We start from the raw sequence: 14705 nt of genomic DNA, 5'->3' as shown, positions 1-14705 counted from the left end.
ACTGGTCAAGTAGTAGTAGTAGTATTTTTTTAAGCGTTAAGTGTCGAATATGAACTGGTTGTAACTTGTCAAATGTGAATATGTTGCTGGTTTTCTTAGTCTGATGATAGTACAGTAAGTTAAATATATTTTGTGTTTTGGACTGATAAATGGTCAAAGATTAAGAATGCAATTTTAAAAGTTCCAATAAATTGTGATGGGCATTTTAAGCTTTTTTCTAATGTTTTATAGATCTAGATACGTTAGATCTATTCTTCTCCAAGCAAACTACATGAATGGCGATCATAGCCTATTGCTTAATTTATATTAAGAAGATAAGAGATAATAACTGAGAGATCCAATTTGAACGGTTTAAATTTGGGACCAAAGGAGGGGTTGAGCACGCGGTTGTCTGTGGCAACATACCTACCAAACACAGCATGAACAATGAGTTGAATTTAATTTCGCTTTTCAAAGCAGCTTGTCTGGAATTTGTTAGCACTAGAAATGACATTTAGCAACGGTGAAGTTACACTTCAAAACACAACTGCTTATAGTCGTGGTAAAAATAAATAAATACATGAAACAAATTTGGATGACTAAAACTCGGGTCTGATACAAAAATTAACAGGACATTTCTAACTTTAATTTATATTTGTCTAATTTAAAAAAAAAAAAAAAAAAAAAGGCTTGTGAGCAGAATATTGTATTTATTCAGTGTCACGTCAGTAGCTGTACTCTGATCAGCCACGCAGCGGTACCATTCATAACAGGCTGCTGAAAACTAGGGTAATAAATAAAACTGAAGACTGTACAGCAAAAAACTGAGGCTGAAGCATGGGTATGCAACACAACTTTATTGAAACTCATGAAGCAACATCAATTTACAAACAAGGAAACAGGAGCTCATTGAACATAAAACGCCTTTTAAGAACCAAACTGACAGAAAAGAATCGAGAAAGGGAATAAACTCCCAAGGGTTGGACCAGCAGTGGCAGGTGCATTTTTTTATACAAAAAATAACTTATGAAATCTTTCAAGTTTACAGGAATATTTTAACACATAGCTTGTGTAAATCGATGATTGGATTTACAGCTCAGCTTGTGTTTCAGACTTTAAATGATTTAATATTTCCAAATATCAAAGCAGGCATTACTTTGATTTAAGAGACAGGAAAAATACCACTGATGAAGAACAAAAAAAAAAAAAAGAAGGACATGAGTGAGCTGGGGCAAATGCATTCTTGAATTTTCAGTGTGGTGCAAGTTAGTCAGTCACAGTCATTATGAAAGGCCTTTTCAGGATCGTATTGCCTGAGAGCTGCCTCTTGACACTCCTCTGGGTCCCTGACCAGCTCCACGCTTGTAGTTTGGTTGGTAACCATCCTTGAGCAACAGAGACAAAAAAAGAAAGGAGGCATTTTAGAAACTACTCCAACATACAGAAAAATCACATAGCCAGTGTGAAGTCTGAATGCTTCTTTCATACCCTCTGATAATTCCCATTTGAGTAATCCCGAGGTGTGTTGAACTGAGTCTGCCCATAACCAGAGTTTGAAGTGTTGGCGAAAGGAGGACGATAACCATCATAGCCACCTGAAAATAGGAAGATGTAAAACTTAAAATGCTTCTTGAGATTTACAATAAAATAAGCTCAGACTCTTTAGCCCCTTTAAGACATGCATGTCATTTTACATGTTAATGAGTGCCTGCGTCACTTTTACATAAAAGTCACAACGGCAATGTTAGAAGGTCGAGCTAAGTAACATCTCCACAAAACTAATCTGAATTGAATCAGAATGCCTTAAAATTAACTTAAAGGCAACAGCAGCATAAGGTTAACTACACACAGAGACATTGAATGCAATTCCTCTTAAGAGCACTGCAATATATTTATCATTTAAGTATTATCCTTAATACAAGACAATAACATTTGTTTAATAGTTAATAAATTGAAGAGATTATTCTAATGTGAGACTAGTCTTAGTTTTCTAGTCGTACAATCAAGCGTAAAATCCATCACTGACATAGTAGCCTGTAGGAAAACAGAAACACTTTTCCTTGATATCAAATACTTTTCAACTCAGTGATGCTACTTCTTTCCATAAAGGTCCTGTAATGTCTGAATAAAGCCATAATGTAACGGACACCTATGTCTGAATGAAAGAAAGCCATAACGTTAACATGTAAATGAAGCCAGCAATGTCACATATTCTATGTCTGAAAAGGGCTTCAGTGAAAATAAAGGATTCATTTGTGGCTGTAGGTTGTGAGCTTACCTCTGAATCCATTCGATGAGCCTCTGTAGCCATTGATCATGCCCCTGGCGTTGCGAGGTCCACCACGAGGCATTCCTCTGCTGTTGTAGAAGGACTGACCCTGCCTGACAAAGCCTGGGCCCTGCTGGGGAGGCTGTGGATGGCCTCCTGACTGGTCTTGGGAATGGAAGGCACCGACTACTAAGAAACACAGAGTTGTGTGCCCCAAAACAGATAAAAGTCAATCTCCAGTCATTACAGGAAAATAAATCTGGCACAATCAATCCAGTAAGTAAATAATAATAAAAAAAAAAAAAGAAAAATCTGCCCACCAGACTGCAGTTGTTCTGACTGCATCTCTGTCTGCTCCACAGGATGCTGCGGCTGGCTGCTGAAGGCTTGGTTGTAGCTGTTCTGATATTGGCTGGCCTGGTTCAAAGCCTCTGTCTCATTAGCTGGCGGGACTGGGGCATTGAGGTTGAACACCTGAGGGAAGAACAACGGTCACATTGTGGTGAAGCCAAAACCAGAGGAAAGTTCACAGGCTCATTAGGAGTAAAGTCCATTACTCAGCATTTCCTGGATATAGCTGCTTCACTACAAACCCATACAAACTGCAATATGATGAGAGGGCACTTAAGGACTCCACAAGCAATTTCTAATGGAAGTCATTCATGATTTTCCATTTTGATTCCACTGGCAGTGACGCACAAAGTCCTGCAAAGACCTCTTTTAACTGCATGACAGGCCAGATATTCCGGCCTTTGGGTTACCTTAAACATGAAATGCTTTTAATACAGGTATTATTTGATAACACTGGCAATTCTTAAGTAAGTTTGATTTTGATTGACGTGTCGTCACAAGGGCCTTACTGTCTGCATTGACTGGAATGGTGCTGCGTTGACATTGATGCCACTGCTGTGTGGAGCTTTGGAAACAGGCTGGAAAACTTGAGTTTGAGGGACAGGTGGGAGAGCTGTAGAGGGAGGAGGCTGCTCTGACGACAAGGACATGGAGGTCTGTTGAAGAGGGGAAACACAAGTATGCTGATAACTGAGGTCATACTTTTTACCAACCTACAGTTATATATGTACACAAGGTGGGCATTTTACAGACTGATTCCAGTACGTTTAGACTCCATATACCTAAATTTGACTACTTTTAGTCTACTAAATACAGGACTGGGGCTGGGTCTCTTTATGTATGCTTATGCGGTACCTTGCTTTAAAGATTATAAACAAATTTTGACCCTTTTTAAATTTGAAATATATCAATGCAATGTAATGCATGTTAAATAAAACCTTTCCCTTAATTAAAGAATCTCAAGTTAGAAAAGTTTCCTGAATTAAATCAGGTTGAATCTGAACAAATATCCAATATATTTTTCTCACAAAAAGTACTCTTTCACAAAACAGCATGGTTTACCTGGATGGGGTCGATGGTTTCTGTTGAGGGTCGAGGATCTGGCGTGTGTGAGGTCTGATACATAGGGGGCGGAGTTGGAGAGACGATAGGAACCTGAAAACAGAGAGAGTAAAAGTCAAACAAATTCTCTTGTTTAAAATGTCTTCAGCATGGCTACACAATCAGTGTTGACCTTTCAAGTTTGATTACTTACTTGTGTGGGCTCAGGTTGGACAGGAACAGTGTTGGGTTGCGATAGCCGGGACTCTGGGTGAACTAAGAAGATTTGAGCATTGCACCTTAGTAAACCAGAAAAGTAATTTCAAGCTTTCAAGTGTCATGTTTACACAACACAAGACATCAGAACTGACTTCTCTTTGATAAACGTACCTGGAGGACACACCATCTGTGGTAGGTCCATGTTCTGAGCGGGTTTCATGGGCTGCGCTGAGACAATGGCAGGATCAATGGGCTGTCCGTCAAACTCCAGCATAGAGTCCTGAGAGCAGAGAAGTGATGAGCACTGTGCTTAATAGCTAAAGTAAACAGTCGTTCCTAGGACAAAGTTCCCACCTGCATGAAGTTGTACGTTCCCTGCATCTGTGCCATTAAGTCCTGCACCACCTGCTTCCTGACCAGGGGGTCAGCAGGCGGCACAGGAGACGCTAGGTTTAAGGGGTGGGTCTCCAGGGCAACAGGTGAAGCCGAAGGCTGCATAGGCTGCTGCTGCATGGCACTGACTGCCTGAGAGTGGAAGACAAACAAAAAACAGGTGAAGAAGAAACCTACAGGAGAAATAATTGGAAACTGGTAGAGTGCTTATTAGATGCTACCTGTGGGTTTATATTTGTGGGTGTAAATTTATATATCGCAGCTCATAATTAAACGTGATGTAAGCATTCCAGTGTCGACCAGGGACCATGTTGGAAAAAAGTGTTTCTCGCTTTTACATGTTATCCCTTGGATACCTCCCCCCCTTGTTGTCTTTCTATATCCATAAATAAAACCAAATTTCACACAAAAACCTAGACCAGTCAGATCAAATTACACGCTGCAGACTTCAATCACCACAAGGGATCACACCTTCACAGGGTGGTGCTCAGATACCTGACTGACAGCCCTCATTGGAGAAATAGCCTGTAAATACAGTACAGTGTAGTACCCATAAGGGAATTCACCACCCTGTGCAACTTTGAAACATAGTAGATTAACTTATCTTTGACAATGTGCAACAGAAAAGCACTGCATGTTGACACTGTACAATACATACTTGTATTTGCCTAGATAATAAAGCTGCACACCGTTTTTTTGTTTACAAAAATAACCAAGTAGACAAAGTAACTAAAATAGGTCTTCAGCTTAATACAGTTAACTCAGTGCAGCTAGCATTTTTGTAAAACTCACATATAAAATCAACTTCTACTTAGAATGGTGTTATAGCTTCTTTTAATTTTGAATCAGAGTAAGGTGATCAGGGTGACCGCCGATCTTAGATAAGTTTTAAAAAAATGCCCATCTCGGATCCGACACTTTCTACTTAGAAAACAGGCTACACTGCATGTCTTCTAGGGACACCATGGCTTTTTTTTGACTTTGTGGCTGCAGCCTAGGCTTGGGAGATGGCTTATATTTTCAAATTATCCAATCATGGTTACTCAAGATCGCCGATATGCGTTCTGGCTACATTGCACACGTAATTGGACAAAACATTATGCATATGCGGAGCGGCATCCACTTTAATCAATGAAACTGGCTACACCGGCTTGGCTGTCCTGCCTCCTGCTTGACTGACATGCAGCGATAAGCATATTGCTACATTTTCTTTTGATGATGCTTTCTGTGTTGCTGATAGCATCTTGCTTCGGTAGCTTGACACAATTGTCATATTCTTCATTACACTTGCTAATTATCCGCTTTATATTTAAACCTACACTAGTTCACTCAAGCACTCATAGCTTTCTCCTTCTTTCAGCGACTTTCTTGCTAATCTCACAGTTGTTTATATGCTAATAGCTCTGTTAGCTACTTTAGTTTAGCAGTTAGCAATGGCTTCTCTCTCTTGCTCTCTGTTGATCTGCGTGTCAAATGTTTACAGTGTTTCCTCTGTTATTACCGCAGTGGCCGAGCACGGTAAAATTTCTGCCGCCACGGTATCAGAAATAGGGTAGACGCACAACAGGGTTTCCGCTATGTACACCACACACCGCCGCTCCTTCAGCTGTTTATGAAAAGTCATAATTACACAACTCTGCAGAGCCGTCTGCTCTACTGAACTCAAGCGAACTGTCATCCGCTCTCTCTCCCCTTAAGGTGAGCAACTGGAACAGTGACAGGACGTCATCACTCACGAAGTCATGGCAACCAAATAAACAACAGGGCGAGTACTACTTCACTCAATCTTAGGCAAAGTGACAAACGGCAACGAAAGCTGCGACATGAAATCCGCACTCACGCGGGTCCCGTGAAATATGACAGCTACAGTTTATTGGAAAATAGCATTACGGACACTGAAGTTGATGACTCCCCGCTGCAGGAGACGCTGTATTCCTCCGACACGCTGCATTAACGTTAGTGTTTTAAAACCGTTTTCCAGGTTAGTGGGAAATGTAGCTAGTAATGGTTCACTCAGCGTTTTGTTGTTAAACTGTGTGTAAAATGAGCGGTGACGTTAAATCACCCTACGGTACCGTCTATTTGCTGGATGGTTTCAAGGTAACGGTCAGTAGGTAACATTACCAGATAAGCCCGTACTTTTTGACGTTTTTACCTTTAATATAGGCACAGGGGAAAAAACATCGCCGATAATCTCTTCAATCGTCGATATATACGATCTGATCGCCAATCGGGGCAAACCTACTACCATTAAAACGATCATTTACAGGATTCTGCTGATCTGATGTCATTAACAATCCAATATCGGCCAAATGGATAAAACATCAGACATATCCTTTCTAGTCTGCATCACTACCGTCACTATCAAATAAAGATGAAATTCCAAAACATTTTTATTTCTGAGTCTGATATGATTGCTAATTTATGCTAAGTCTTTTATTCACTGTATAATAACACAATGCCATACACAGTCCTATATATTTATCTTTATTTATCTGTAGTTTATTGTTTTTTACTGTTTACTTTTTGTTTACTTCCTATATTTAGCTAAATGTTTATTGTTATTCTTACAGTATTTTCTTTACTGTATTTTTCATACCTCTTTGTTTTCTATACAAGTGTTTTGTAAGTTGCTGAAAAAGCTGCCCAAAAGGATCAATAAAGAGAAGTCTAAGTCTCTAAGTCTAAGCACTGACAAGTCTAATCTGAACATCACATTTTGAACCAGTTTGAACATGACTGAAGAAAATGCAGATGTCCCATGATAACAGCAGTAGCCACTTAGCAATACAATAATAATTTGAGAAAAGGGCATCCACAAAAGAGAATTTTGTTGTTTGCTGAAACATTCAAAGGTTTTTCATTCAAAGGTTTTAACTTCCTTGAATTTATGCATAGTTTATTATGCTATAAAATTACCTGAATTTATCATTTTTAAAATGTGCTCGTTAGATTAGGATATACTTCCACCGAAATACTTATATAGATTTTGTCCCAGCCAGCTAAAACCAGACTTAAAACTGAGGTAATTCGAGGCCAGATTGCTTAAGGATGCAATGAAAGTGGGAATCCGAAACTAGAGGAAAAGTAAACTTCAATCCCAGAAAAACAACATCCCTGCAGCATACCTCTGTTTCCGTAGTCCACTCATCCCCTTGCTCCTTCTCACTGCTGCTGTATGTGCCGTCTGGAATGAACTGTCTGTTTATAAACTAGAGGGAAATAAGTAAAAATCAGCACAATGCTAAAATGCTAAAAATAATATGATCAGCCCAAAGGCTTCACTGGAAAGGGGAAAATTAATCTCACCTCTGTTGTTTCCATTGCAATGGGCTCTGTAAATTCCTCAATTATTTCAGTTTCTGTAAAGAGAAACTCTATTTAGAGAATGCAGTGCTGGTTTCTTCATGACTTCATTACAATAGCATTTTAAAAATAGCAAGTTTAATGTAGCATGACTTGAGAGAATGGTCAGGACCTGGATCAGCAGCCTGCTCTCCTGCTTCTGACGATTCAGCTGCTGCTGCTGCTGCTGCTGCTGCTGAGGCTGGCTCTTCTTCCTCCTCTTCCTCCTCCTCTTCTTCTTCTTCTTCTTCTTCTTCCTCCTCCTCCTCCTCCTCACACACACCGTTTTGGTGAGATGGAACCTGGTCAAAGTACCCACTCAGCAGAACCTGGTCCAAAGTCTCTCTCAGTGCCTTGTCTAGCAGAAGAATAACATAGTAAGCAATTTATTGGAAAGGCAAGTTGCACAAATCACAATGATCAAACCATTATGTTGTGAGCTTGGAACTAATAACCATCGTTTAGGGTGGAGTGATGTTGAACAGATTTCACAACTCAGCTTGCAAAATAGATGAAGATACTCTCTTTAAAAAGTCCTTTAAACTCCTTAGTAACATTTAGAGGAGCAATGCTTGGTTGATTAATTGATTGAAAACTAAATACAAATCTGCAACTTTTTGATCATCAATGAATTGTTTGTCATTTTTAAAGCAAAAATACCAAACGTGATGATTCAAGGATCTTAAATTGAGAATTTGCCTTACACTATACTAACGTCACTTTTTGCTTAAGAATATCGTGATGGGCTTTTTTCACCGTTTTCTTTTTATAGACCAAACAATTAATCAATTACATCAAGAAAATAATTGCAGATTAATCAATAATGAAAATAGTATTATCTTTTTCTGTTGCAGCCCTAGTAACATTCAACCAGCCACCAACTAAGATGACAATTATGAACAACGCAGCTATATTCTCAAAACATAATCTCAACTGGTGTGTTTTCAGTTTGCTGTCAATAAAAACATGACTTGATTCCAGCTTCTCAAATGTAAATATTTGCTAGTTTCTGTAGTCTTCTATGATAGTTAACTGACTATCTTTGTGATTGGGACTGCTGGTCAGATAGCAGAACAAAGAAACAAAAACAAAAATGCAAATAGCTGAAATTCTCTCTCATATATATATATATATATATATATATATATATATATATATATATATATATATATATATATATATATATATATATATATATATATATATATATATATAGTGATCTGTGTGTTTTGTCGTTGTGAACTGAGCTATCATCGCAGTATGTCCAGTCTGAAATACCACTTGATGGCCAAGCACACAGCTGATGCGATTTCTCCCCCCCTTCGTCAAAGCCGTTACATTGTGTGAGAGATTATTGGCTCCAAGTGAGAATGTGAGTGTGAAATTGAACACTACAGTATGCCAATGTTGTTTTCAATTAAAAAACATTTGCACAAAGCAAGCCAATCCACTTTTCCATGTTGATAAGAGCATTAAAATGAGAAGAAAAAAAAATAATGGAACAAAAAGAAATCAAGGGACATTTAGAATAGATAAAAATGTGCGATTAATTACGAGTTAACTATGACATTAATGCGATTAATCGAGATTAAATATTTTAATAGTTTGACACACACACACACACACACACACACACACACGGTATTAGGGAGAAGCGAGGTGAATGAGGCCACACAATCATTCAGCTAGCCAGACTGTGCATACTGCAGCAAGCAAAGCCAAATACAGTGCTTTTATTTGATCCCAAACTCAACATTGCGTGCATGACCAGAACAAATTTAAATAACCACTTTAAACCACCCCACTTAGTTTCAAATCTCCATCTCTATCTATATAATTCAGTATTTAAAACTAAATAAGCAACAACCAAAGCTTAAGTTCAGAAAAAACATCTTTAGGTATTATTTAACACACAAAAACTTCCGCCAGACAGTGTGAGTATGGTTTGATTAGATTTGATTGATGGTGGTCTGACAACATGAGCAAGGAACCCCACAATTATCAACAGTTTCTTAATCCTGATTGGTGCACAAATGCAGGGACATCATCTTTTCCCCAACCGTTCAGAAGAAAAAAAACTGAAAGATGAACTGAAACTATGGCAACATCAACATTACTCATGGTTTAAAAAAGGTTCCACAACCTGGTAGGAGCTAAAGTGTCCTAAATTGCTGCCTAGATAAGATATATGCTAAGATAACAATCATGACTTGTAATTAACTACAAACCCTAAAAAGAGCATTTAAGCTAGCTCAGACAATTACACCTTTGGCTCTTCAGGCAAAGCAGGTCAGTGTCATTTCCTTGCCATGTAGTCTGCTGCTGCCTGAATAAATATCACCCTGAGTCACCAAGTGGGACCTCCTTGCTGAGGTGAAAGGGTTGGCTGGTGTCACTACAGTGAACTGGGTCACCAGTGTCCTAATATGGCTCCAGAGATCTCACCAGTGGAACCACTGGCGACTGGGCCACTGGCACCCTGCCCTGCCCCGCTGCTGAGTCAGGATAAGCCCACAGCGCTCAGCCCCCAAGCAGAATGCAGCAGTGCGAGTCCTAAGGCCAGATCGCTGAGAATGCAGTACACCAATATCCCCAAGTCCTGATTATTCACATCACTGCACAAATGCTGCATTAACAAAACAAAAAAAGCGCATGCTAAATGAACATATTAAGACTGGTTAATGGCCTGTAGTACCTTATGACAAGGTTTTGTTTAGAGCATTTGACAACTTTATCTACCTTGCCTTGGGATTACTCAAACGTATATGACAAATTACTTATGGCCAGCTTCAACACAATAAAAAGCTTGCAGATGACTGCTGTGTCACCAACCATCTGATAAAATGTCCTACCAACAATTTCCTCACCACCAGCTGGGAATCTAAAAAAAAAAAAAAAAAAAAAAAAAAAAAGCTTATTTTCACTATGAATTGATTAATCAATCACGTTTTCCAGGGCCCGAGTTAATGTCTTCAAATTGCTTGTTTTGTCTGTACAAAAGCCAAAGACCCATAGATATTCAGTCTACCATCATAGAAGACAAAAAACAGCACAGTAGGAACAAGTGGATTTTTGGAATCTTTTTCTTAAAAGATTTACTTAAATAGAGAAAAAAACTCTCTATACTATTTGCATTCTTATCACAATGTTTTTTTTTTGTTTTTTTAATTGGTTTATGGTGAGTTACTGTATAGGGCTTTTGACTTTTTTTAATTCAATTTATTATTTTTTCATTTTGTTTCTTGGTCTTCTCTCTTTTCTCTGTAAAATTAAAAGTTAACTAACCGACAGTCTACCTTTTTCTGTTTGTTGTCTCATCTGAGAAAGGGGCTGGGAAAATAAGATTTTTTGTCTTCATCCAGCTCCTTTCTGATCATGGATGTGTAATATAATATAGCAAATAAATTATGGTTGGATTATAAAATTTTCCATGAGTGGAATAAAAAAATGTGAAGTGAAATATTTACCTGATTATCAAAATAGTTGCCAATTAATTTTCTGTCAAATGACACTAATTGTTTCAGCTTTAAAATGCTGTTTGCTGAAAAGAATTAGCTAAAGCAATCTTTAACCAAAATATTGAGCACTACTTCTTGCAAACATTGGAGGCTCCGAGTTACATTTCACTTACACGTTGTTCCAACCACAGCCTTGTCCTTCCCTTCCAGCAGCTCCCAGAGGTGCACAGATGCTTCTTCATACTGGTCAACCAACCTGCGAGTGTAGAGATAGGTTGTATGGATCCCCTTGTTAAAAAACACGAAAAAACAAGTCTTTGGCATTTCAACTTTATCCAGATATCAATGCCTCAGACCTACCTGACGTTTTGATCACGGTCTGGCCCCACTAGCTTGTAGAACTCGTCAAAAGCTGCGAGGTCTGCATCTGTCAGCAGCGTTGAGCCACCGACTCCCTGCTTCAGGTCCTGCCGCACAGCGTCCTCTCCCAGCCGGTCCAGGAGGAATTGCAGCTCCAGAACCGTCTTCAGCCTCCTCTGCTCAGCCTCTTCCCGCTGCAGCTGCTCCCGCCGTGCAGACTTCTTCACTACCTTCTGGATCTAGTGATAATATACATGAGCCACACAAAGTCAAGTTACTACAAGGCAGCCCAATTTATGTTACGTTAAATCTACGCCGTAGGTACGTGTAGATACAGACCCTACACCATAGCCTGGCGTGCACCTCTTAAATTTTAACTACACGTCGGCATAAGCTCTGCATAGAGTCCTCGCAGAACCATAAATTCCCCTAGAGAGAACATTTTCACAAAACAACAGTCACCCTTACATCTTGTCCTAGTGTGATGAACGTCTTCTGCAACTCTCGGCCAAATTCTAAGTTATGTGTGATTTCCTGGAATTTGGAGAGGGCCTCCTAAAAAAGACAAAGGAAAAGAGACATTTTACACATTGCTAGGTTGTAAAATCTTTGTAAGAATAACAGGATTAGTTGTGCTTATGTACAAAATGAAGGCTTCAGTGCACCCACCAGCTGGTCCTGATTGAGACTCTCCCCTTTATCCTTCCTGACTTGATAGTCATCCAGTTTACTCTGTAATAGAATATCCAAAACTTCAGCTATGGATTGCTTCTAAGTGGGACACCTGTCATGCCTCATATTTTACACAACCGAAATATAGCTAGCTACATGTTATCAGGAAGGATCTGGAACAAATGGCTCTCGACAGTAATCACCTTTTTCTTCTCCATGTTGCGGACCTTCTTGTCAAGGACACACAGCACTTGCTTCATAACTTCGGACTGTCCACCAAGTGCAAAATTAACCATTGACCCTGGAGCGGATCCCACATCTGGGCTGGCAGACTGCACTGTCCGATTTGCATTCATCGCTGAGGGCATCTAGAAATTAAAGTGTGAAAGGTTACTGTTCGGTGGTAACAAAGAGATGCATCCATCAATATTGAAATTGTAAAAATTCACAAAGGATTAATTGAAAATAAATGTCATGAGCACGAGTTGAAACATGGCAAAACTATGGTTGAATAGACAAATATAATATAAAAGTCAATAAAAATACTGCATGATGACTGGAATGAATGTCATGGGATTCGGGCTGCCTAGCAAACTATTTCCATTATCGATTATTTTGCCGATTACTTTCTCAGTTTAATTAATCATTTGGTCCAATAATTGTAGAAATACACCAATCCAATACTCCAGATCGGTATCAATGCAGATACAGCTATTTATCAATGTCCTTATTCAATACATTAATTAAGCCACAGCAGACCCACAACTGATTTATGGGTACTTAAAAACAATTCCAATGAATTGAATGCAGTAGAGTAAACAGAATTTAAATGTAAGAAAAAGAAATGTATTTAGCAATATATATATTAGCAATTGCTATCAGCAGCTGCTCTGAGTTGAGGTATCAATACCGGTATCAGGAGAGATAAGGTTGGATCGGTGCATTCCTAGAAAATAGTGAAAAACTGTCACTATCGCAATTTCAAAAAGCATAAATCCACATATTCAAATTGCTTATTTTTATATAACAAATAGCCCCAAACCTGAAGGTATCAAGCAAGCAGACCAAAAAGTGTTCAAATTTGAGAAGCTGGAACCTATAAAATGTTCGGCATTTTGCTTAAACAATAACTCAAATTATTGAGATTGTTTATCAAAACTGAGGCTGGTTAATTTTCTTCAGTTCTATATAAAGAAACACCAGATTGCATGATACAGTGGGTCTAGATAAATAGATTGACAAAGATAGATGCCACAGGAATCAAATGTTAGAGAGATTAGTTACGTATTGACAAAAGTAAAAAATTGTAATATCGAAAGAGGTATTGAGGTGACAAGCAAAACAGTACAGCTATGGCTGGGCGATATGGAGAAAATCAAATATCACAATATGTTTTAAAGAAATATTTCCATATTGATATTGTAGGAGTGCTTTCACAAAATATTTACACAATGACATTTTTGATAACTAATCATCAATAATGTGGATTTAATGACTAAGTGGGTAAAGGCAAGTACAGAAAATTACATCACTTTAACTGTAATGCAGCCTGTAAAACCAGAAAAAGACAACACTTATACAAACCATATTACGATATCCAAAATCTAAGACGATATCTGGTCTCATATCACGATATCGATATATTGCCCAGCCATATCATGTACTACAGGTGGTGCATTATCAATCATCTGTTAGGTGTAAACGATATTCAAAACGTGAAGTATTAGTATAGCTTCATAACAAAATAAGTGCACCAGTCAGACTATATTATCCATAAGCCTCAAAAATCCATCTTAATAGCAACTGGCTAACTTCAGTCCAAGCTGTGTGTAAACTGAAGGAGATGTTTTCGAACCCCGCATTTCTCCTCATCAACATATTTTCACTATAACTGCAGCTACAGAGCTATATCTACCACCTCTGTGGTCAGAGCCCCCCTAACAGTAAGGCCTGTGTTATCTCTGAGGTTTGGTAAAATGGCCCTGGCCACACAATCGTTAGCATAGACCATTGCCGTTAGCTAGCATCTTCACGCATTGCTAGCCTGGTTGTCTGGTAACGTTAGCTACAGCGACGCGTGCTAACCAGCAGCCGGGCCGGGGGCTGGGTTACCTTGGTAGCACGAGTCCGGATTCACCCACCTTGATGGTATATATCCACAGGGGAGCTTGCTAGTCAATGTAAAAAAAAACGGCCAAGTTGTTATTTTTGTTATGTTGCTTTATTTTCTCTTTCACTCTAGCGTGGGATCCGCCCCGCCGGCCTCACCGACAACTGAGACGGTGCAAAAGACGGAGAAACTCTTTATAAAGACGAAGGTCCGTTTTTAGCTGTCAAAGATATGCCTGAATAAATCAACTGCAAAAACAAACCTTGATAGAGATTCGTTTTATAAATAACACCATGTTCATATATAACATGAACATATTAATCCAACTGTTTAATAACTGGTTAACTTTGCCGCAATTAAACATTATGAAGTTGCTATTTGTAGTCAGGCAAAACATTCAACAGCCTCTTGGCAGAAAATCTGCACAATCATTAGCTTTGATAAAGCTATTCTTCCTTATGATTCTTCCTCTTTCTGCAGCAACTGTCCCATCCCGCTGTAAGCATGT

The 14705-nt window shown here is 38.8% G+C and overlaps 1 protein-coding gene across 3 annotated transcripts; it reads right to left on the bottom strand.

Annotated features, from left to right (window-relative positions):
* Window positions 1-816: 816 nt before the first annotated feature.
* On the bottom strand, window positions 817-14399 carry caprin1b (cell cycle associated protein 1b). Of its 3 annotated transcripts, none has more exons than XM_031282801.2 (18): window positions 14229-14399; window positions 12291-12455; window positions 12085-12147; window positions 11884-11970; window positions 11416-11654; window positions 11229-11311; window positions 7731-7955; window positions 7562-7614; window positions 7381-7464; window positions 4214-4384; window positions 4031-4139; window positions 3855-3916; window positions 3662-3754; window positions 3109-3255; window positions 2569-2722; window positions 2258-2437; window positions 1468-1574; window positions 817-1364 (listed from the first exon to the last, which is right to left on the bottom strand). In XM_031282801.2, exons 2-18 carry the CDS (start codon window positions 12453-12455, stop codon window positions 1278-1280), a joined length of 2109 nt encoding a protein of 702 aa, XP_031138661.1. In that variant the 5' UTR covers window positions 14229-14399; the 3' UTR covers window positions 817-1277. The 3 variants fall into 3 exon arrangements, with proteins under 3 accessions (XP_031138661.1, XP_031138663.1, XP_031138662.1); XM_031282803.2 differs by having other exon boundaries at window positions 2258-2434; XM_031282802.2 differs by having other exon boundaries at window positions 14200-14375.
* Between the last annotated feature and the right edge of the window lie 306 nt (window positions 14400-14705).

The sequence above is a fragment of the Sander lucioperca genome, chromosome 7 (assembly GCF_008315115.2).
Source record: "Sander lucioperca isolate FBNREF2018 chromosome 7, SLUC_FBN_1.2, whole genome shotgun sequence".
Classification (NCBI taxonomy): Eukaryota; Metazoa; Chordata; class Actinopteri; order Perciformes; family Percidae; genus Sander; species Sander lucioperca.
Note: the sequence above shows the minus strand (reverse complement) of the source record. Positions and strands in the feature narration are given on the sequence as shown.